Source organism: Miscanthus floridulus, chromosome 18 (genome assembly GCF_019320115.1).
Source record: "Miscanthus floridulus cultivar M001 chromosome 18, ASM1932011v1, whole genome shotgun sequence".
Lineage (NCBI taxonomy): Eukaryota > Viridiplantae > Streptophyta > Magnoliopsida > Poales > Poaceae > Miscanthus > Miscanthus floridulus.
The window spans coordinates 44841717-44864955 of NC_089597.1; the positions used below are offsets into that span (position 1 = coordinate 44841717).

Here is a 23239-nt window from a genome sequence, read left to right on the forward strand (position 1 = left end):
TTCGCGCAGTAGTTAGAACCCATCAACACATCATTCCGTTTCCAATTTTCCATGAATAAAACAGAGTCAAATTCGATGGACGGCACGACAGCGTCAAAGCAAATTGACATCAAACGAGAGGAGCAGCGCTCGCCGTCCACGAGCCAGCTGAGATTGGAGGGGATGTACAACTTGGAGTTTGGACATAGTAGAGACGGTTTGTTCTTAGTAACCGTCCCTATTGTGCACATATTAGAGACGAGTTTTTATTAGTAACAGTCGTTATTATGCGCATATGAGAGACGGTGAATAATCTGTCACTAATGTTGTCCACAACGTAGATGCAAATTTAGAGGCGCTTCATTTCCCGTCGCTGATGTACATCCTGAACCATCACTAATTTACTTTTCTGCCGTAGTGGAGATGACGAGGTCAAGATCAGCGAGCAGCTGCACCTGCACCGTCTCCAGCAGCAGCCTGCAGTCCCTGTTCACCATGTTAGGGCAAGTACATTGGTATTGTCTTATAGACGGTCTCATATAATGCCACGTAATTTTAAGATGGTTTAATAGACAACATGTATAATGGTTGTCTTTTTAAGTTGTTTCATAGTAAGTGACAATTCCTTAATTTATACATAGGATAAAAGCAAAGGTGTGAGTTCATACAAAGATACAATAATTGTCTCATAGTTCTAAATTTTAGCTCATGAGATGCTTGTTTCGTGAAACAATGACATTTTTCTCTCTCCCCTCTCTTTTCTTCTCCATGTGAGCAAAAATGACACTAATGAGACAGAGTATGAGACTGCTAATTTGTAGCAATGTACTTGCCATTAACCTGAGAATGAACGACACCACAGAGACATGAAATCAAAATAATTACCTAGTTTTTTATTAAAAAATAATAAACAATAGAGAAATATAGTTACTGGTACTAGATTTTGATACTCTCCCTACCTAATTTTGTAACTCCAGCATTTTTTCCTAAGTATATCTTCTATTTTTTCATCGTTCAATTCGATTTCTCCTATAGATGAACTATATCTTTTTGCATCCACCGTTTTTCTGTGCAAAATAATATACGTGGACGAAAATAAATCCCACAGGGTCGGAACGGAAGTACTCTTGTTCGCACCACTTACTTAGCACGGATAGATGATAGTGGATGATCGCTCTGTGTGTGGCACAGACGCACACGATAGGTGGCCGACCCCACGTACAGCTGCATAGGGAGACAGCATAATTAGAGAAAGCGGCGTCGTTGCAATGACACTTCGTTTGCTTGCTAAAGGAAGCTAGCAGTGTACGCCTTATATTGACCGACCGACCGTAGGTGATAGGTTGTGGTATAGTGCATGCCACTTAGCTTCACCGACGAAAAAACGCAGTCAATAACAGGGGCCACTAATTCTGCTCATGAATTGGAGGGATGGTGATGGAAATGGAAGTATGGCACATAAATTGGCCACCTGATTCACGTGCAACAGCACTACTGTGCGTGTTTTAGCTACGTCACTGTTACACGGTCATGGCAAATTTATCTATAAATTTGGCCCTTCACACAGCTTTAGTTTGCAAAATTGTTGGTGCTTGTATGTGCTGAGCTTTGGCTTGGGTACTTCTCTACACCATAGCTGAAGCTATCCTCAACTACTCGCAGCCATGCCAATGAGAATCGAGCGTGATCTCCACATGGCCACGGGGAATGGAGAAAGTAGCTACACAAAAAACTCTAGGATTCAAGTAATATTTCTCTCATATTTATTTATTTTCCAGCATGCACAACTGCTTTTTCTGTTGCATACTATACTTAGTTGGGCATCATCAGGAATTGGGTCTCATTAACATGAAGTGGCATTTTTCTTATGTTTTAGAGTCATTAGAATTGGTAACACTACCTACTACCTGTGATAGTGTAATCAGAATTGAGAGTGGGTTTAAACAAGACTCTTGGAGACGCATGCTCTTACGTTGCGTAGAGTTTGGTAGGTGTGTGGACATGCAGCATGGCAACAGCACACTCGTACACTAGAGCACGTCACATGAGATCTAATCCTGATGCATGCGCGCATGCATGGCTCATCATGTGTGGCAGATAAGCTTTATTATTGGAAATAAAGCTATTTGTTTATTCTGAATTCAATTAATGCCGAGTAGACATGAATTCCCCCAATGTGTACCATAAGATTTGTTATGCAAATAGTTATATATTCCTTACCATTATGAATCACGATTGTATAGCCAACCATTGCTGGTAGAATAATGCTAGATACTCGGGATCATGTTACTATTATTTCTTTCTCCTTCATATTGACCTTTTTTATTTTTGCAAATAAATGACGAGCTACAAAAGGTTTCGTTTCTTTCGCGTCATAGTTGATAACCCATTTTTTCATTTTAAAGAGTGACATCCTATATCCACTATCTCGATCAGGTAATGGAGGTGAGAGTAAACAGAATAATAATGAATGAAAAAAGAGAAAATCTTTTAGTTGGATAAGAGACAGATGTAGCCAAGTGGATCAAGAAAGTGGATTGTGAATCCACTATGCACGGGTTCAATTCCTGTCGTTCATCCATCATATTATTGCAAATTTCAAAAATGTATTTTTTCATATTCCTAGTTACGTATTTACTTACGGTGACAAAGAATAAAACCGTCACTATTTTTTCCTTTTCCTAGTTAGCAATGTCAACAAGGTATCATAAGTAAATGGATCCTAGTTGTTCAATCCTTTGATAACCAAGGTCAATCTTTGCTAAAGAGAAATGGTCACTACGTCTCAAACTCAATAGAATTGGATCCATTCCAAACAACGAGAATTGAGATTCTTGATTTCTTTCAGTTCAAGGACCCGGAGAAGTGTTTTCATAACAAATCCTTGGTTTAACTGAATAAATAAAGAAAATAGACACATTCTCTTCATCTTAGATGTATGGATCTTCTTAATTGAAAGATCTCTTGGCTAACTGTTTTATTTCGAATCAAAGATATCGGCGGAGACCGGTTCATTCGTCCTATTCTGATATTGAGGACCAATAGGTCCTAGATTCTCTTTCAAATAGAGCCCTGAAAGGAGAAGAGAAACTAAAATACCAATAGACCTTTGTCTGACCTGACACATATGAAGAGCTTGATGCATTGGCACATGCCCTCACATGCACAGATGCACCATATCCTCTAATTATAGCCTGATGATAAATGCTATATATATATATATATATATATATATATATATATATATATATATATATATATATGGAAAAATAATTATTTTTTCCGAACTTTTTCTAATGATTTATTTGTGGCCATGAATTGGAGAGATGGTGATGACGAAGTGGCACATAAGTGAGCAGCTGATTCACGTGCAATCGCGCTGTGCCTGTTTTGGCTACGTCGCTGCTACGAGCATGCATGTGAAACATGGCAAATTTATCTATAAATTTAGCCCTTCACACAGCTTTAGTTTGCAAAATTGTTGTGCTTGTATGTGCGCTGAGCTTTGGCTTGGGTACTTCTATCTCTGCACCTTAGCTGAAGCCTCAACTCGCAGCCAGCATGCCCATGAGAATCGAGCGTGATCCACATGGCCACAGGGAACGGAGAAACTAACTACACAAAAAATTCTAGGATTCAAGTAATAATTCTCTCAGTTATTTATTTTCCAGTGTGCACAACTGCTTCTTCTGTTGCATACTATATGTACTTGTTTCTACTTGTCTCATGCATTAACATGAAATGGCATTTTTCTTTCGTTCTACAATCTTGGTAACACTACCTACCTGTGAGATAGTAATAAGAAGATCTGAGAAAGTAATAACACATGTTTCTGTTGGATGGCAATACAGGAGAAAGCTATGTTTCAGATTAAGCCGGTCCTTGAGGAGGCCACTAGAGAAGTATACACAGCTCTCCTCCCTAAAACCATGGTCGTGGCCGACTTAGGCTGCTCATCGGGGCCTAACACACTGCGCTTCGTTTCCGAGGTGATTGGCATCATAGCTCGCCATTGCAAGGAACTCGACCGACGACATGACCGCCCGCCACAGCTTCAGTTCTTCCTGAATGACCTGCCCGGAAACGACTTCAACAATCTCTTCCAGCTGATCGAGCAGTTCAATAAGTCGACGGCAAGAAAACACAAGGGAGAGGCAGAGGCAGGGGCACTGCCTCCGTCCTATATCACCGGGTTGCCGGGCTCCTACTACACTAGGATCTTCCCTAGTGAAAGCGTCTACCTTTTCCACTCTTTGTTCTGCCTTCAGTGGCGCTCTCAGGTATGTATGCATGCTGGCAAGATGCAGTTCACACACGTCTTTGTATTTCGCTCGTGGACTCAGCATTATCTCGTAGTTGCTTTTTGTTTCATCCTCTTTTTTTGTGTGTATATATATATATATATAGGCACCGGAGCAACTGAAGGGCACCAAAAAAACATGCCTAGATATCTATATCACAAAGACTATGTCACCATCGATGGTGAAGCTGTTTCAACAGCAGTTTCAGAAGGACTTCTCCCTCTTCCTCAAGCTACGCTACGAGGAGCTCGTGTCTGGCGGCCAAATGGTTCTAACATTTATTGGAAGGAAGCATGAGGATGTGCTCACTGGAGAGTCCAACCATCTTTACGGATTGCTTGCGCAGTCGCTGAAATCCCTAGTTGATGAGGTAAACTAAATACAAAGTACTGTGGTTTTGATCACTCTACTAGCTAGTGACTTCAATTAATTTGCGGTAAATTGGACTTTGATCTTCGCAGGGTCTTGTGGAGAAGGAAAAGCTTGAGTCATTCTATCTACCGATGTACTCACCATCGGTTGGTGAAGTGGAGGCAACAGTGAAGCAAGTTGGGTTGTTCAACATGAATCATGTCAAAGTATTCGAGACAAATTGGGATCCCTACGATGACTCGGAAAGTGATGTTGTGCATAACAGTATTAGGAGCGGTGAAAATGTCGCTAAGTGCCTACGAGCAGTGATGGAGCCGCTGGTTGCAAGCCAATTTGGAGAAGCCATACTCGACAAGTTATTCCAAGAGTACGCTCGCCGTGTTGCCAAACACCTTGAGAATGAGAAAACCAAGCATGCTGTGCTCGTCCTGTCCTTGAAGAAACCAATCCATGTGTGAAGTGTTTTCTTTACCACTCTCTCTCTAGTTAATATCACAGGCTACTAGTAGTACTTCTCCAGGAAATTCGATATGTATGTTTGTGTGTGTGTGTACATGTGTGTGTATCATGTGTACTGTATGCCATGGTGTTTTTGTTATCTTCCCTGTGGGTTATTGAATCCGAACGATGGTGACTTAAATATCAAGTATGTTTTTTGCGAATCAAATATCAAGGAATTTTAAATAACGATATGTTCCCGTGTGCCTTCGGCGTCGCGCACAATACATAGGACATGTCGTCGGAGCCACACGCTGACGTGTTCGTATCCGATCATTATTTAAAACTGTCCAAATACGCAAGACACACCGGTGAGATCTCTTGATAACCAAAACCCGACAAGTCCAGAAGAGACTTTGTTAGAGCATGCGGCGGCTATGAGCTGCTCTAGCTGGCCTGGCCGTTCTAGGGCGTCATAATTGGTTGAAGCAACAAACAAGGAATAGCATGATAGGGCTTGAGTAAGTTGATTTTGTGTGTTATCAATCAGCCATCACCCTTTATATATATAGGGTGGCTAGTCTTTTCGATGAACACATAAATTCTATTCTAGTCTTCATCCAGCCAAGCATTTAGTAATATTTTAAGTACACTTTTTCCCACCTTTTTCATAGTGGGTTGAGCCAAATTCTCAATGAAAATGGGATTTTCAACTTCATCAACCAGTATTTCTATGGAGCCGATTATAATTAATGTTTGCTTGATGGCCTTCATAGGAGGAGAAGCCTCCCTTTTAGGCACATACACTTGCTTTGGAGATGACTAGACTTCTTTTTTATAGGCTGATTCACCAAATCAAACTTTTGCTTGGTATACTTGTTCATAAGTCGATCAAAAGCTGGTTGTGATTGCACCTTCTTGCTGGAATTCTTAATTTTATTGGTCTTCCAAATCCCAATGCAATCTAAAGTTGCTTTGGTTTATAGGTGCACGAGGGTCTTGAATCCACTTTAACTAGGCTAATTTGAAGAAAAAAAACACCCTTGCTATTTTTGTTGTTTAATTAATGCCCTGGACAACAACAATAACATCTTTTTTTTTGCTCTCTCATGGGAGATTTTGATTGCCACCGAGCCCAAAAGACTTGATAGAAATGTTAATATTCTCCAAACCATCCACGAACCTCTCAAGCATGATTTCACGACCTGAGGTCTTCTTAATCTTATAGTCTTTTCTAGGATCTCTAATTATCAAATTTTCCCAGTAGTAGATTCAGCTTGATTAGGCCGAACCAAGATAGCAGGATTCTTTAATTTCACAGCATTAACCGGAACGACATTGTGTCACCCTATATCCCTAATAAAGTCAGTCAGCCTTTATTAATAACCAATTGGACTTGCATCCCAAAGATATTGCAATCATCAGTAGCATGAGAAAGCATAATTATTATGCCATTTACCATATGTATGGCGCTTCAGTTCATCGAGCGGCAACATAAAGGCTGTGACAATTTAGTGTATCCATTCTTCAACATCTTACCAAAAATGCGATCACACTTGGATATATTGAATGTAAATTCCATCTCCTTTTGCCGATTTTTGTGAGTTAGCTTGAGGGAAGATCAATGAATTGATTTAGTTTGTGTTGGCCAAATAAATTCAGTGATAAAACAACAAGTAGTTTCATCGTTCGAGCCATCTGAATGCCAGTCAATAGCATGCATATTAGGATAGATGATGTGACTTATAAGATAGATGATGTGACTTATAAGATTCTCCAAAATTGTTTCGGTTTTCAACGACTGAAGCTTTTTATAACAACTGATTAACAAAGAGAAACTTAAAATGCTCTAGCTTCTCTTTGGTATTAGACCACAAAGCAATAAAAGCCAAATTAGCAAGATCTTTTCAGAAATTGTTAAATTAAAACATCGGTTTTTAACATATCTGAATCTTTTAAGATAATCAAGGATAGATTCGTCACACCCTTGCTTAAACTGATATCAAATTAGACAATTTAAGACCACTGGTTCCATTGTAGAAAAGTTCATAAAACTTCACTTCTAGTCTTCCCAAGAACTAATAGAGCAAGGTTGCAATGAAGAATGCCACGAAAAAACAGTATCAGTAAGAGATAACAAAAAGTTACGAATTCTCATATGTTCCATGGTACTAGCTTCACCCACTTGAGCAAGAAATATGATAATATGCTCATTTGTATTTTTATTATCTTCACCACTGAATTTATAAAAGTTGGGTATTGTCGACTAAAGATGCTCGGTAGTCCACCGAGGGGACTACCCACGATGGTAGATTGATTAGAGAGGTGCACGTGAACAGAAACTAGATGGTGACAGAGACACAAGATTAGACAGGTTCAGGCCGTCAGCTCGACGTAATACCCTAATCCTGTGTTCTGTCGGTTTGTATTGGCTATCGTATGAGATTGCGTGTGTTTTGAGGGGGTTCTCTACCCGTCTTATATAGCCCAGGGGTAGGGTTACATGCCGATCAGGTCTAGGTCTAATCGGGTAACAAATAATCATTTCATGGAATCTTACATTCGGCATATCCTAACAGATCCTATGCTATCTTCAGGATATCGCCGAGGTGCCTTGCGGCATGCTCCGAGCAGTGACGTGCGCCGCAAGCCTTCATCTTGTGGGCTAGACCATCCCTATTGGTGCGGCTCATGTACATTGTCGTGGGTACCTGGGGTCAAACCCTCCACAGGTACTTTCCAACCGATCAGTTTAAAGATTATTGCCATGAGGCTGGATTGCTCATTTGTGGACTATTCGCATATGCATTAGCTTGCTAAATCCTTACGGTGTTTTAGGAGGATTTGGCACACTGTATGATGAGCAAAAGGGGCATGTGGTGTTGTTGAATTGCTATCATTTTGTGTGGTAGAAACTGATGGTTACGTAAAGATAACAATCGGTTTAGTAGTAATAGACCCCCCCCCTAAATTGGCCATATCAGTTTCAGCCGTCGAAAAGGCCAATTTGGGATGGCTGGGCAATGCATAGCTCATTTGTTCCTCGAAAAAGCCAAACACATCCCAATTGAGGTAGGCTAGCAACGGAGCTGACCTCCTAAATTATGTGTTGTGGGTTCTTAACTACAACTAGAGATTAGTGGTCGATGTGTGGGACTTCGGTGGTTAACACTCAATGACATGAGAGGTTTATCCTGGTTCGGGCTTCGATGCCCTAGGTCCAGCAAGAGAGTTTTTCATGTTAGAGTGCTCGAGCATGTTCTTACAATGAGAGGCAGAGAGTAGGATAGCAATGGGCTAGTTTTGATCTAGGGTTTGGGAATGGATTTGATTCCCCCTATGGGGCCCTTGCCTCTCCTATCTTTGGAGGGCAAGGGGACTACAAGAAGTGGGTCAAGGGAGTGCTAGGGTTTCTCCATCCTAGTATTCATGGTGTTGGGGTGTCCCTGCTCTAGGTGTGGTCATAGCCAACAATGTAGAAACCGCCTCTGGCATTCTATAGATGGCAGGGGTGGACTAGTATTCTACCAGTCCACCCGTCCATTTGCATCTGTCATACGCCAAGGGGGATGAGGACCAAGGGAGGCTGACACGTGGACCTCAAGCGCTCATCTCCTTTGCGATGGAGGAGCCGGTGCGTGTCCCTTGTCGTGTTCTGTCACACCCTGAGCGTGACCCCTAGCCAAAATAGGTGGACAACACCATGCTCATATGGGGGGACAACATCCTATCAAGGGACTGATGGCCCTGCTCCTCTGCGTAGGTGTCAAGCACCTATAGCGTGATAGGGACCTACCGGGAGGTCCGAGGCGTTTCCTCAAGCTTACTGTCGAGCCTTGTTTGGTCAGACAGGACACCAGGATAGCGGGGGACCAAATAGCCCAGTCCTTGGCCCCATCCTCGGGCTAGCTTTCCTCGGCCAGAGCCCTCAAGCAATGTAGGCTCGGGCCTTGTGGGCTTTGGTTGGTATCCTGTGGGAGTGCGAGCACACCCACTGGGTGTAGCCCTAGAGCCCCTAGCTGATTGGTAGAATCAGTCAGGGGGCTAATTATGTTGTAGAAGTGTTGAGTGAAGAGTTTAAGTAACTTCATCATAGGTATTCATTAATATGCATCTTAAGGAAATAATAATAATTTTATATTTCTTTCCTTCCTTTTATTAACATTAGACATAAAGTTGCTAAAATTTTCTTGCATTTGAATTCCAACTAATCTAGTATATTCATTAACCATAAATACACATTCATCGTGCATTGTACAATATCTAGGTGTTTGTTAATCTTTTTTACCTTAGATGTAGATGTAGCAAAAAGATGATCAAAGTTGACATCTGGGATCTTCTTGAGAGCTCCCCACCGATCCACCTCAAAGCATGCTAGGGCATACTCTAGATCGACAGTAGCTAAAGCCTTCGTGCTCTCCTCTAGCATCTTGCAGATCAACTCAGAAAGTTGAACAGTCGAAGGCTTGATGCCGAGCTTAGGATTAGTTGGATTTGTATGATCATCCTTCTTTTCGTCGGCCATCTTAGTAGATAGATCGCTCCAGCGGAGTCATCAAAAAGTGTGTTGACGCTAATTCGGGTTACACACCAGTAGGAGATAGATCACCCTAGGCCACACATGACCTAGATATGCAATGGAGGGGTTCTAAATGACGAGGCTGACCAGCAAGTCGATGAGGTCAATTTGACGCTCGTTCTTCGCTCGAAATAACCCTGTGGATATCCCCTAGGAAGACTCGTCGGAGAGACACACAGCAGGGATGCCCTAGGATTTGCAAGGCTGCCTAAAACATGAGCAAAATCTCATTGAGAGATGTGCTAAATAGTAAGGGGTTGAAAAAATCTTTAGGTAGAAGATAAAAAAACAAAGGTAAATTGATTTTGACGAGTGGATAGATGGATCTATCAATCGAACATAATCCTCTCATATAAATATAGGGGGCGGTCTTATACCAATAAAAAACTCATAACCATTGATTAATCATGTATACAACAGGTGAAATACATACTTTTCCAACCACAACATACAAAAGCTTAAGCTCATTAATTTTAACTGTTCTCGCATCAGCTCAAGAAAACAATGTAATGGCAAGCCAGCAATGCATAAACCTTAAAGTTGGATTATGAATATCAATAGCTCTAGGTGCATCACACTTAGTTTGTGCAGTTTTTTCTTCTAAAACCCGCATTTATTGAAGTTCAGTACCATATTATCTAAGATTAAGACACTCTTTTTTTATGAAAACCAAGCATTATTCATAGTTCTTCGCTTGCTAAAGATAGATAGCAGATCTTGCTCTTCAAAATGCATACAATTTATAGAGAAATTATTCAAGGGTGAAAAGATAATATAGAGGATGATTTTTATTCATATGACTCTCTAAACTTGGGTTTAGAGATAGAGAGAGAGTCTAGAAAAGAAATAGTATTGAAGATGCTCTAAGACCCTCCACAGAGTGGGGTAGTGTCTAGAAAAAAAAATAGTATTGAAGATGCTCCAAGGCCTCCCGGCGTGGGGACACGGCAGCGCGGCGAGGGCCGGTGTAGGATCGAGATAGCGACTAGAGGGGGTGAATAGTCATTTCTAAAACTTAATCGCATCGGCTAACCGAAATAAGTGTGGAATTAAAACTATCGGTCTAGCCAGGACTACACCCCTCTATCTATGTTCTCTAGCACCTTGCAAAGATTCTAAATAAGCAACAAAGGTGCCGGGCTAACTAGAGCTCACCTAACCAATTCTAGGAGCAAGGTCACACAAACATATGCCACTAGTATTTCAAGCAATGAGGGAGCTCCTACACATGCTAGTAAGCAAAAGCACAAAGCCAACTAAGCTCACTAGCAATGCTCAATAATAAGGCAACCAATGCCAAATTAGAGAGCGCAAATACTTAGCTACACAAACTAAGCAAAGTGGCTAACAAGGTTACACAAACCAAATTAGCAACGCAAGGGAGCTACTTCTATGCTACACAAGCAAGAAGGTAACTAGTGAGCTATACAAGCTAACTAATTACAAGAGCAACTACACAAGCATAATGTATATAAAAGTAATCATAAGCTTGTGTAAGGGGATTGCAAACCAACGGGAAGAACAAGGTTGACACGGTGATTTTCTCTCGAGGTTCACGTGCTTGCCAACACGCTATGTCCCTATTGTGTTGACCGCTCACTTGGTGGTTCGACGGCTAATTGGCATCACCCGCCAAGCCCGTACGTCAGGCACTGCAACAACCTACCCCGAAAGTGAGGGTAGCTCAATGACACGCTTAACTAGAGTTGCTCTTCGTGGCTCTCGCGGGACGAGCACAATGCCCCTCACAAAGCTCTTCTCCGGAGCACCGCACAAGCTTCTTGTGGGCTTCGACGGAGACCACCACCAAGCCATCTAGGAGGTGGCAACCTCCAAGAGTAACAAGCACCACTGGCTTGCAACTCAACCACCTAGTACCACTCGATGCAATCTCACAATGAAATGCACTAGAATCACACTCACTCGCAATCGATTCGCACTCTTGCAAGCACAAGTGAGTTAAAGGGCATCCAAGCACTCCTACACAAGCCACATAGGCATGAGGGTGCTCAGCAACCAGCCTAAGGCCGGCCACACACTCCTTTTATAGCCCCAAGGGCTAAAATAGCAGTTACCCCTTCACTGGGCAAAATACGCACTGACCGGACGCACAGGTCATAACGACCAGACGCGTAGGTCGCAGAGTCCGGTCGCTAGGATGACGCCACGCGTCCCCTCCTTTCGAAGCCGACTGTTGGGCTTCAATGGCTAGCTCCCGCATGCGCATACTCTTGACCGGACGTGCCTAGGTCCAACGACCGAACACGCCAAGGCCGAGTCCGGTTACCAACACATTTCTGCACAATTGACCGGACACGCCTTTCTCCTACGTCCGGACTCGACTCTCCCAGCATTCGGTCACTTACAGAAAGGTTTCAGAGATGTTTTTCAGTGACTGGATGCGTCCGGTCATCACTGACCGAACTCTTCGTGCATCCGATCGCTTCTAGACATGCTAAAAACACTGACCGGACGCTGTGACCAGACTCGCAGGTGCTGACCGGACACGCAGGTCGCAGAGTCCGGTCATAGACCTTTCAGCGCTAAAACGGCTATAACTCTTAGCTCCGAACTCTGATTTCGATGATCTTGGACATTTTGGAAAGCTTACTCAGAGGGCTACACATCCCACATGCATACTTGATCTAAATCACAATGGATCAAAACAGTATTTCAATCCAAGGACCATCCTATAGTTCGGAGTACACCGAAAAACCTTTTTCTCTTCTCTAAGTTGATTCACAACAACTCTAACTTCTTCTCCTTTGCAAATGTGCTAACACCACCAAGTGTGCACCACTATATGTATGTGTGTTAGCTTTTCACAAATATTTTCTAAAGGATTAGTCACTCAACTTGCCACGCCACTCGATCCTAGCAATGATGCAAAGTTAGATCACTCGAGTGGCACTAGATGACCGGTATGCAAATAAGTTTGCCCCTCTTGATAGTACAACCATCTATCCTAAACCCGGTCATCAACTTCTCTACACACCTATGACCGATGAAATAAAATGCCCTAGGTTATACCATTGCCTTGCCCATTCCATTCCATCTCCTCCAATGTCGATGCAACACATGCACCAACATGATCAACAATGATATGATCCACTTCATATCATCACGTGATCATATTGGTTCATCGATCTTGACTTCACTTGCTTTTCACCGTTGCCTTTATCCATCATCGCCAAGTCTTGCTCAAGCTTCACCGCCACGCGTTCCATCGCTCCAAAGCCTCCGACTTGCCCTTCACGCTTGCAACCGATCCATCAAGCCAAGTCTTGTCTTGATCTTCTCCACCTTGATCACATGACTCAATGTCATGTCTCATGTGCAATAAGCTCCTTCATCATCACATGTGTGAGCTTTGCAACATCTCCAAACTATTTTCACCTTCACGGCATATGTTGCTCACACACATGTACTTATGGACTAATCACCTGTGTATCTCATATAAACACAATTAGTCCACCTAGGGTTGTCACTCAATTACCAAAACCACACGAGGACCTTTCAATCTTCCCCTTTTTGGTAATTGATGACAACTCTACAAAGATATGGAAATTAAGCTCTTTTGGATTCATGTTGCTTGCCCAAGCAATTTTACCATATGTAAATGATTTTGGACAAGTACCATAAACCCAAAATAGTAGTATTAGCTCCCCCTACATATGTGCTAGAGTATTTGTTTTGAAGCTCACACATATGCATAGATTAAATTTGTGGGAGAGTAATTACTACTAAATGATGCTAAGGTGTATAAAGTAAACCTTTGAAGCATGATACCAATCGGAGTTGCACCTTTAAGTTCATCCTTAGCACCATGGTTAGCTAGATATCACTTGGAAATAAAATCACTAGATATCTCGTGAGATCAACATTAAAACCAAGGTACTAGCATTACTTGAAAAGCATACCAAGTGTCTAGCTATCATGCTATGCATGATAGTTTTCATTTCATCAATCAAATTATACAACTAGCATACCTCACACAAGCATGCATATTGAATTTAAGAACTTATGCAATGCAAGCAAGCACATGAATATGCACATATCAAATGCAATCAATCAAAGTTTATGAGCTTGCTCCCCCTATTTGTGTGCTTCTCTTGTCCAAGAATTTTGATCCATCTCTTTTCTTCAATGTTGCTCCCTCTTTGTCCATGTCCATGTCCAACCTCTACTTCTTTGTTTTAATCTCTCCCAAAGCTTTCATATCTTATCTCTCCCCCTTGTACAATCTCAATCTTAAAGCTTTCATACCTTTGTACAATCTCTCCCCTTTTGTCATCAATTTGCATAAAAGGTGTGCTTCTCATTGATGCAAAGGTATGCATTTGGGGTAGATGGTTGAGACTTGAATCTTGCATTTTTTATGGATATCACTTGATTGTTGGAATGACACCACTTGTAGATACCACTTGTAACTTGTACCACTTGTATCTTGTGTAGGGCTTTTTGAGATACCACACATAGGATCTTTGATCTTGATATCAATTTGTGTGACACCTCCCCCTATGTGATAGCATGGGTCATCCATTTGATACACTTGAGCTCTTGTAGGTGAGGGATGCATTCTTCATTTGATGATCACTTAAAGTTGAGGATCACTTATGGAACCATCGTCTTGCATGATTGATACCATGTGTAGATGTGATACCACTTGAAAGAATCTTCTAGTATGGAACCACTTGTTGTATTTATCAATAAAAACCATTTCTTGAACATTTGCTATCTTCATGAGTACCACTTATAGGATATCACTTATGAGTTGATCTAGACATCACTTATAGATTCTTGATGAAATACTTGAGTCTAGATACCACTTATAACAAACAAACTAGATATCCATTTGCATTGTTGTCTTGTGCTTGTACTCTTATCACTATCATGAGCTTCTATGGTTGACTTGAACTAAATTGATTTGCTTAAGCTTCTAAGTCCGGTTTGAACCACTGACAAGCTTCTTCTCACCTCTTGCAAGGGTTATCTTGCTAATGTTGTACTTGTCACTTGTTAGCAATCCAAATTAAGTCAAGTAATTGGGTTTACTAGCTCATGAACAAATTTATATACTAACCACTAGATCAATTTATCATTCAAGCAATAGTGGTAGGCTATGAATTTAAATATTTCATTCGTTATGCATAATCCTATGAAGCATGTACTATATGCACTAACCGCATACTAGTAAGGGATGAAATGATCATGCACATTACAATGATACCTTTGCTATGTTGGAGTGGGGGATAGTCACATATATTCCAATTTATTACTCTAATAGCAATGTAAAATCCAATTATAAGCTTGGTGAAGACCAATAGATACTATTTTGAATTCCATTCTTCACCCACATGAAATGAATACCACTTATGATCAAGTGCACTTTCTTGTTGTGGTTGGCTTGCTTCATATTTTGATCAATGCTTGCATGAGAGCATCAACGTGAGAATACCACTTGAAATATCATGATTAGCTCTCTTTTGGGTGTTGCTTGCTTTTCTTGATCAATCCTTTTGATTGCTTCAACTAAGCATCTTAAATGTTTCTCAGATTACCACTTCCATATTAGCCTTCTAAGTACAACACTTGGTTTACCTACTTATAGGCGGCAAGCCCCTACACTAGGGAGAATTGACCTCTCTCCAAGAACCATTCTTGATACTCACTTAAAATGACTTGATTGATTGATCCAAGTGATGGACTTAACTTGATGATTAACCTTGATTCCTTCTTTAAGTCCTTTTCTTTCTACTTGTTTAAGTCATTTTCTTTCTACCAAATGATTTTCAATAGTCACTGGAACTTAAACTTCATCTTAAGTTTGATCTTGATCTTTCAATTTGAGTACCAAATGTGTGCAAAGTACACTCTATAATCAAATGGCCTTGTACTATTTGACTGTCATGCTTAAAGATCATATTAATACCAAACTTAGGTGCCTCAATTACTTATAAACATGTTTCCAACTTGAGGACCTTTCAATCAAAGTGACTCTAGATCAATCCAACATTTGTCATTTTTCTAGCAGATTTTATACTCTTCAAAGAAAAATGCATATGTCCCAAAGTATGAATCCAAATTCCACAAATTTTGGTGGAGATGTACTTAACTAAGTTATCTAGAATCTATAAAAATTTGAGCTTCATTTGACTTCTAGATTGCTACCAGATTTCAATTCTTCCATCACTGGTACATGCTGAAAACTGCTGCACGATAGCTGACAAGATTCACTCCAAAACTGAAGCATCTCTTATCCAATTCTCATGAAATTTGTACAGCATCTTATATCATAAGTCTAGAGCATGTACACCCATTTTTATGTCAATCCAATAAGTTTTGATCACTCAAACATGGCTAAGATCACAGCTAGCTCAGATTTTGCAATATTAGACAGATTTCAATCACTTGAGCTATACTTCAAATGTGAACCAAACTTGAAATCAACTTGTTTGAATACTTTCACAAGACATAAATCTATTCAATCCACTTACTATATGTCATCATATGAAATTATCCAATACAAATCAATCCATACTTGATTACTAATCAATTTATCCTATTTAAACATCTTATAGCAAGCAACATTGCATATTTATCCAATTCAATCAACTCATATGCACCCAAATGAAATGATCAACAAGATATATACCTTGGTTAGCTCATGATCATCCAATTTGCAAGCTTTAACTCAAGTATTTTTGCAAGCCATCAAATAATCCAATAAATCACCACAACTTGATCATGACACTTGTATGTTGAAGCACATTTGGACTTCACTAATTCTTGGCTTGGTATTGGGATAGAATTGCATTAAGCTTCAATGCTTGATTCAACATATGGTGATTAATATGAAAACAATTGAAACAAGCCTCTAATGTCATGGTACCTACACACATTCATCCACTTTTTGATGGTACCCAAATAATTTTGGGTCCACTCAAGTTATGAGCAACATACTTAGGCAATGCCTTAGTATGAGTAGCGGGATGTTTTTGCAATAGCAACCATAGAGGTACCATTACCATCCTTTCTAAGCATAGAATCATCATCAATTGAAATAGGCTTAGGAGTGTTACCTAGGGGACATGAATATGCCATGTGTCCCATTTCCCGGCATGAGTAGCACTTTCTCTTTGTTTGAGCCTTTTCTTCCTTGCTCATGTTGTGCTTCTCATTGCCTTGCTTCTCCTTGTTTGCTTGTGCCTTCTTCCCAAGCTTGTTTAGACAACTCGAAGCTAGGTGGCCCAATGTGTCACAACTATAGCATCTCATGTGAGCAATCTTCTCCATTTTCCCTTCTTTGTTCTTGCTCATTTGCTTTACATCTTGATTCATCCTTGGACGCAATGCTCTTTCTCTTGCTTTTCCACCTCCTCTAGTTTTCTTCTTCTTTATCATCAAATCATCACCATCTTCATGGTTGATCTTGATTTGCTCTTGGGGTGTCTTCTCTTGCTCAACTTGTGGATTTGGTTGAGGCTCTTCTAGTTGCTTCACCAATTGCTTGGTTGAACACATTGAGGTAAGGTGACCCCAAGTGCGGCACTTGAAGCACTTCACATGCTTGAGCCTCTCTTTTATCTTCTTGAGCTTCTCAATGTTAGGGCAACCATTTATAAGGTGTCCCGCTCATGACACCGGTAGCACATGGTATGAGAGAGCTTTCTTTGTTGTATCTTCTTTATCTTTCTTTCTCTCTTTATTTTGCCCGTTGTCATCTTCTTCTTGAAGCCAAGGCCACACTTGTCATTATAGTTTCTTCGAGTCTTCAACATGTGCTTAAAGGTGACTTTTAAGTTGTAGCACCTCTCTAGCTTGTTGCTCAATTTTTTCACTTGTTCATTGAGCTCATTGTTCTCCTTCAAAAGGTTAGTTTCATAAGACATAGAAGTAGAACAAGCATCTATATGTGAAGAGCATGGCATATCTAATAAATCATCACAAGTGGTGGATACATGCTTCTTGCCTACATCACAAGGGTTAGCAACAATTTATGATTTATCATTTGATCCATGTGATGAGCTCTCATTATTTTTAAGTTTCTTTATAAACATTTTAATGAGAGAAGCATGTTGTTCTAATAATTCATTATAAGATGCAAGAAGTGTCTCATGATTCAATTTTAGCTCATCATGTGAAGATTTAAAAGCATCAAGTAATTTCTTATGTTCTTCACAAGAGTTCTTTAGAAATGAGTTTTCATTTTCTAATTTCAATGTTTTAGCTTTCTCATTTTCTAAAGACATGGTTATGCTAGCAAGTCTACTGACAAGCTCATCATATGAATCAACATGATTAACCACATTAGCATTTGATACCTTGGTGTCACCTTGTGACATGAAACAATATGGTGTAGTTGGAGAGCTTGTAGTAGCATCATCATCATGGCTTGAGCATGAACCAACATCGTTAAGATCACCACCAAGTGTGCTTGAGGTAGAATCTTTATGTGCAACACTTGTGGCATCATCATCAACCTTGTCAAGTGAACTTGTAGTGGATCGATCATCATCATCATCACTTGACCATGAGGTGGAGCAATCTTCCACAATCACCAAATTGTGGTTATGCTCAACACACTCATGTGCCTCCGCCTTGTGATCATCCTTCTTCTTGAATTTCCCATCATCACTTATGGAGGAGTCACCGTAGAAGGCTTGGAGTTCCATCCACATATCATGAGCACTTTCTAAGTCCCACACACGTCTAAAAACATCATCATGTAAAGCACATGTTAGATAATAAAGAGCACGATGATCAAGTTGTAAGCAATCCTCTTGTGTTTGGGTTAGGTTGTCCTTATCCAAAGCATCATGAGAAAAACCAACAACAATGATCCACCATGCCTTGGGACCCAATTCACGGAAATGATCAAGCATATGACGTTTCCACCATGCATATTGTGTGCCATAAAAAATGTGAGTCACAAACAACTTCTAGCCCAAAGTTCGCCATCCTCTTGGGTCGGTAAAGACCACAAATGAGAGACCTAGCTCCGATACCACTCATAGGATCGAGATGGCGACTAGAGGGGGGTGAATAGTCATTTCTAAAACTTAATCGCGTCGGCTAACCGAAACAAGTGCGTAATTAAAACTATCGGTCTAGCCAAGACTACACCCCTCTATCTATGTTTTTCTAGCACCTTGCAAAGATCCTAAATAAGCAACAAAGGTGCCAGGCTAACTAGAGCTCACCTAACCAATTCTAGGAGCAAGGTCACACAAATCTATGCCACTAGTATTTCAAGCAATGAGGGAGCTCCTACACATGCTAGTAAGCAAAAGCACAAAGCCAACTAAGCTCACTAGCAATGCTCAATAATAAGGCAACCAATGTCAAATTAGAGAGTGCAAATACTTAGCTACACAAACTAAGCAAAGTGACTAACAAGGTTACACAAACCAAATTAGCCACGTAAGGGAGCTACTTCTATGCTACAAAAGCAAGAAGGTAACTAGTGAGCTACACAAGCTAACTAATTACAAGAGCAACTACACAAGCACAACGTATATAAAAAGTAATCACAAGCTTATGTAAGGGGATTGCAAACCAACGGGGAGAACAAGGTTGACACGGTGATTTTCTCTCGAGGTTCACGTGCTTGCCAACACGCTACGTCCCTGTTGTGTCGACCGCTCACTTGGTCATTCGGTGGCTAATTCGCATCACCCACCAAGCCCACACGTCGGGTACCACAAGAACCTACCCCGAAAGTGAAGGTAGCTCAATGACACGCTCAACTAGAGTTGCTCTTTCACAGCTCCCGTAGGCGCGAGCATAATGCCCCGCACAAAGCTCTTCTCTAGAGCACGACACAAGCTTCTTGCGGGCTTTGACGGAGACCACCACCAAGCCATCTAGGAGGTGGCAACCTTTAAGAGTAACAAGCACCACCGGCATGCAAGTCGATCACCTAGTGCCACTCGATGCAATCTCACAATGCAACGTACTAGAATCACACTCACTCACAATCGATTCGCACTCTTGCAAGCACAAGTGAGTTATAGGGCATCCAAGCACTCCTACACAAGCCACATAGGCATGAGGGTGCTCAACACCCAGCCCAAGGCCGGCCACACACTCCTTTTATAGCCCCAAGGGCTAAAATAGCCGTTACCCCTTCACTGGGCAAAACGTGCACTGACCGGACACGCAAGTCATAACGACCGGACACGCAGATCGTAGAGTCCGATTGCTAGGATGACGCCACGCGTCCCCTCCTTTCGAAGCCGACCGTTGGGCTTCAACGGCCAGCTCCCTCGTGTGCATACTTTTGACCGGACGCGCCTTGGTCCAACGACCAGACGCGCCAAGGCCGAGTTCGGTTACCAACACATTTCTGCACAACTGACCGGACTCGCCTTTCTCCTACGATCGGACTCGACTCTATCGGCGTCCGGTCACTTACAGAGAGGTTTCAGAGACGTTTTTCAGCGACCAGACTCTCCGTGCGTCCGGTCACTTCTGGACACGGTAAAAACACTGACCGGACGCTGTGACCAGACTCGCAGGTGCTGACCAGACGCGCAGGTCGCAGAGTCCGGTCATAGACCTTTCAGTGCTAAAACGGTTATAACTCTTACCTCTGAACTCCAATTTCTATGATCTTGGACATTTTGGAAAGCTTACTCAGAGGGCTACACATCCCACATGTATACTTGATCCAAATTATAATGGATCAAAATAGTATTCCAATACAAGGACCATCCTATAGTTCGGAGTACACCGAAAAGCTTTTTTCTCTTCTCTAAGTTGATTCACAACAACTCTAACTTCTTCTCCTTTGCAAATGTGCCAACACCACCAAGTGTGCACCACCATGTGTATGTGTGTTAGCTTTTCACAAACATTTTCCAAAGGATTAGTCACTCAACTTGCCACGCCACTCGATCCTAGCAATGATGCAAAGTTAGATCACTCGAGTGGCACTAGATGACCGATATATAAACAAGTTTACCCCTCTTGATAGTACGGCCATCTATCCTAAATTCGGTCATCAATTTCTCTACACACCTATGACCGGTGAAATAAAATGCCCTAGGTTATACCTTTGTCTTACGCATTCCATTCTATCTCCTCTAATGTCGATGCAACACATGCACCAATATGATCAACAATGATATGATCCACTTCATATCATCACGTGATCATATTGGTTCATCGATCTTGACTTCACTTGTTTTTCACCGTTGTCTTCGCCTATCGACGCCAAGTCTTGCTCAAGCTTCACTGGAATGCGGTCCATCGCTCTAAAGCCTTCGACTTGCCCTTCACGCTTGCAACCGGTCCATCAAGCCAAGTCTTGTCTTAATCTTCTCCACCTTGATCACATGACTCAATGTCATGTCTCATGTGCAATAAGCTCCTTCATCATCACATGTGTGAGCTTTGCAAGATCTCCAAACTATTTTCACATTTACGGCATATGTTGCTCACACACATATACTTGTGGACTAATCACCTATGTATCTCACATAAACACAATTAGTCCACCTAGGGTTGTTATTGCATGACGTATAGATCGAACGGTTATTATAGAGAGAGCCCTCTCAAAAAAAACTCGCTCTTTTATAGTGTGAGTGATGATGTGATGATGATGATATATTACACACAGGAGCTAGTAGCATGACAAAAAAAACTTATTATTCCAACCGGGAGAGTACGTGAACAAGTAGTGTATCGGAACATGCAAGGAGTAGAACATCGCCGGGCCGGTCCGGTCACACCTCACACGAGGCGGCGGCATATGGTGAGTTGGTGATGCCATCGGAGATGGTGAGCTGGCACACATCCACGCGCTCGTCGGCGACGAGCATGGCGTTGAGGTCTCGCATAACAACCGAGGTGCGGCGGTCAAAGTCCGACAGGGGCGCGTCGTCGGGCGGCAGCGCCACCATGCCCGCCTATAGCGTGTCGTCGTACACGATGACGGCCCCCACCCGCACCAGGCGGAGCAGCTGCTCGTGGTACCACGCGTAGTTGGGCTTGTCGGCGTCGACGAACGCGAAGTCGAACGCCCCGACGTTCCCCTCGTAGGCGAGCAGCGCGTCCAGGTGCTCCAGCGCGGGGCCCTCACGGAAGTCGACCTTGTGCGCGACGCCGGCATGCTCGATGAAGGGGCGGCCGATGTCGTAGTACTCGCAGCTCACATCGATGGCGATGACCTTGCCATCGTCGGCGAGAGCCACACCGTGGCCAGCAGGGAGTAGAACGGGTAGGATTGTAGAGATTGAATCTTGGTTTACATCTTACACGTAAGATCACGGACGACGGACGACTTGTATAGCACTATGTGTAGATCGAACGGTTGTTATAGAAGAAGAGTAAGATCACGCATGACGGAGTCGAACCATTACGAAAGAGGGATAGCTCCTACACATTATTAGCTCTTTGTATAGTGTGATGTGAAATGATGCTTAAACTCTGTCTTTCTTTCTTTTTTATCACTCGGAGACAACATTGGGGAGGCGTGATTATGGGTTCCCCGCACCATCTTGAAAGAACATCTTCGCCTCGAGAAAATGTCAAAGAAGCGCATCACCGGAGCAAAATTCTCAACCATGATGATGTGGAGCGGATCCAAAATTCTCGTGAAAATTCTGCATTTTAGTCCTTTTTAAAAACATATTTTATAGGTAGACCCTCCGTGAAACTTTTTCAAAAAATAGACCAAAGCTCGGCGTGCAATGATACTACGCCCAGGTATGTGGCTCGACGTGCTACGATTGAACGCTAAACTTGCCACGTAAGCGCCAACGTGTCGATCCGGCCCGAAGCTCGGCGTTTAATCATTTAACGCCGAGGTTAGGCACGTCGGCGTTTAATGAGTTCACGCCAAGGTATGATGTTGCTACAGTACAAGCTAATAGCCCAAGTGCATGACGTATTTGTCCATTCAATGTCTTTTGAGGATCCATAAAAAATAAATATAAATCCCCTTGACATGAGATCAATTCTATTAGAACCATAAGGTTATCCTCTACGGGACAAAAATACATGGATTTTTGATAGAATGTTTGCCAAGATTTCTAGAGAATCAAACAGGTTTGGTTATGGTACTTTTGTCTACGGGGTATCCTTTTCTAAATTTGGTTTGCTTTTTGACCGTATGGTTGCTAACAGTTGATTAAGATCACATAGTGCACCTAAGTCTATTGTGATTAGTAATCTGTAAGTTGCGAGCATTGGTTCTGTCATGTTTAACTTGGTTGCAGTGAATCAAATCAAAGGGCTGTACATACATAATTATTAATAGGAACGGAAAAGTCAGGTTGGCGTCTTTCTTTGTTTTGATATAGTCATGTTACTCTTGTGAACATTAACCTTAGTTGCGGCTACTTCCTTGGGCATGATCAGAGTTATTATGTTTCAGCCTTTCAGGTAGTTGTAGTTGCTGGTCCGAAATTGCTTCCAATTTGGCTAAAACAATATGCTGACAGAGCTTGCAAACTTTTATTACTACTAGGAATAATATTGCCCTCGGGATGTTCTCTATACAACACTTATGGGTAAAGATCTGCTTACATGAAGAATGAATTCATCTGTAGTTCACCTGGTTCAT

General features: G+C 41.8%; 1 protein-coding gene and 1 pseudogene across 2 annotated transcripts; one reads left to right on the plus strand and one right to left on the minus strand.

Annotated features, from left to right (window-relative positions):
• Nucleotides 1–1586: 1586 nt before the first annotated feature.
• On the plus strand, nucleotides 1587–5292 carry LOC136522174 (anthranilate O-methyltransferase 2-like). Of its 2 annotated transcripts, none has more exons than XM_066515966.1 (4): nucleotides 1587–1724; nucleotides 3831–4259; nucleotides 4387–4650; nucleotides 4742–5292. In XM_066515966.1, the coding sequence occupies exons 1-4, from the start codon at nucleotides 1644–1646 to the stop codon at nucleotides 5108–5110; spliced, it is 1143 nt and encodes a 380-aa protein (XP_066372063.1). In that variant the 5' UTR covers nucleotides 1587–1643; the 3' UTR covers nucleotides 5111–5292. The 2 variants fall into 2 exon arrangements, with proteins under 2 accessions (XP_066372063.1, XP_066372064.1); XM_066515967.1 differs by lacking the exon at nucleotides 1587–1724 and adding an exon at nucleotides 3299–3619.
• Nucleotides 5293–21405: 16113 nt separating this feature from the next.
• LOC136523738 (tricin synthase 1-like) lies at nucleotides 21406–23239 on the minus strand (annotated as a pseudogene).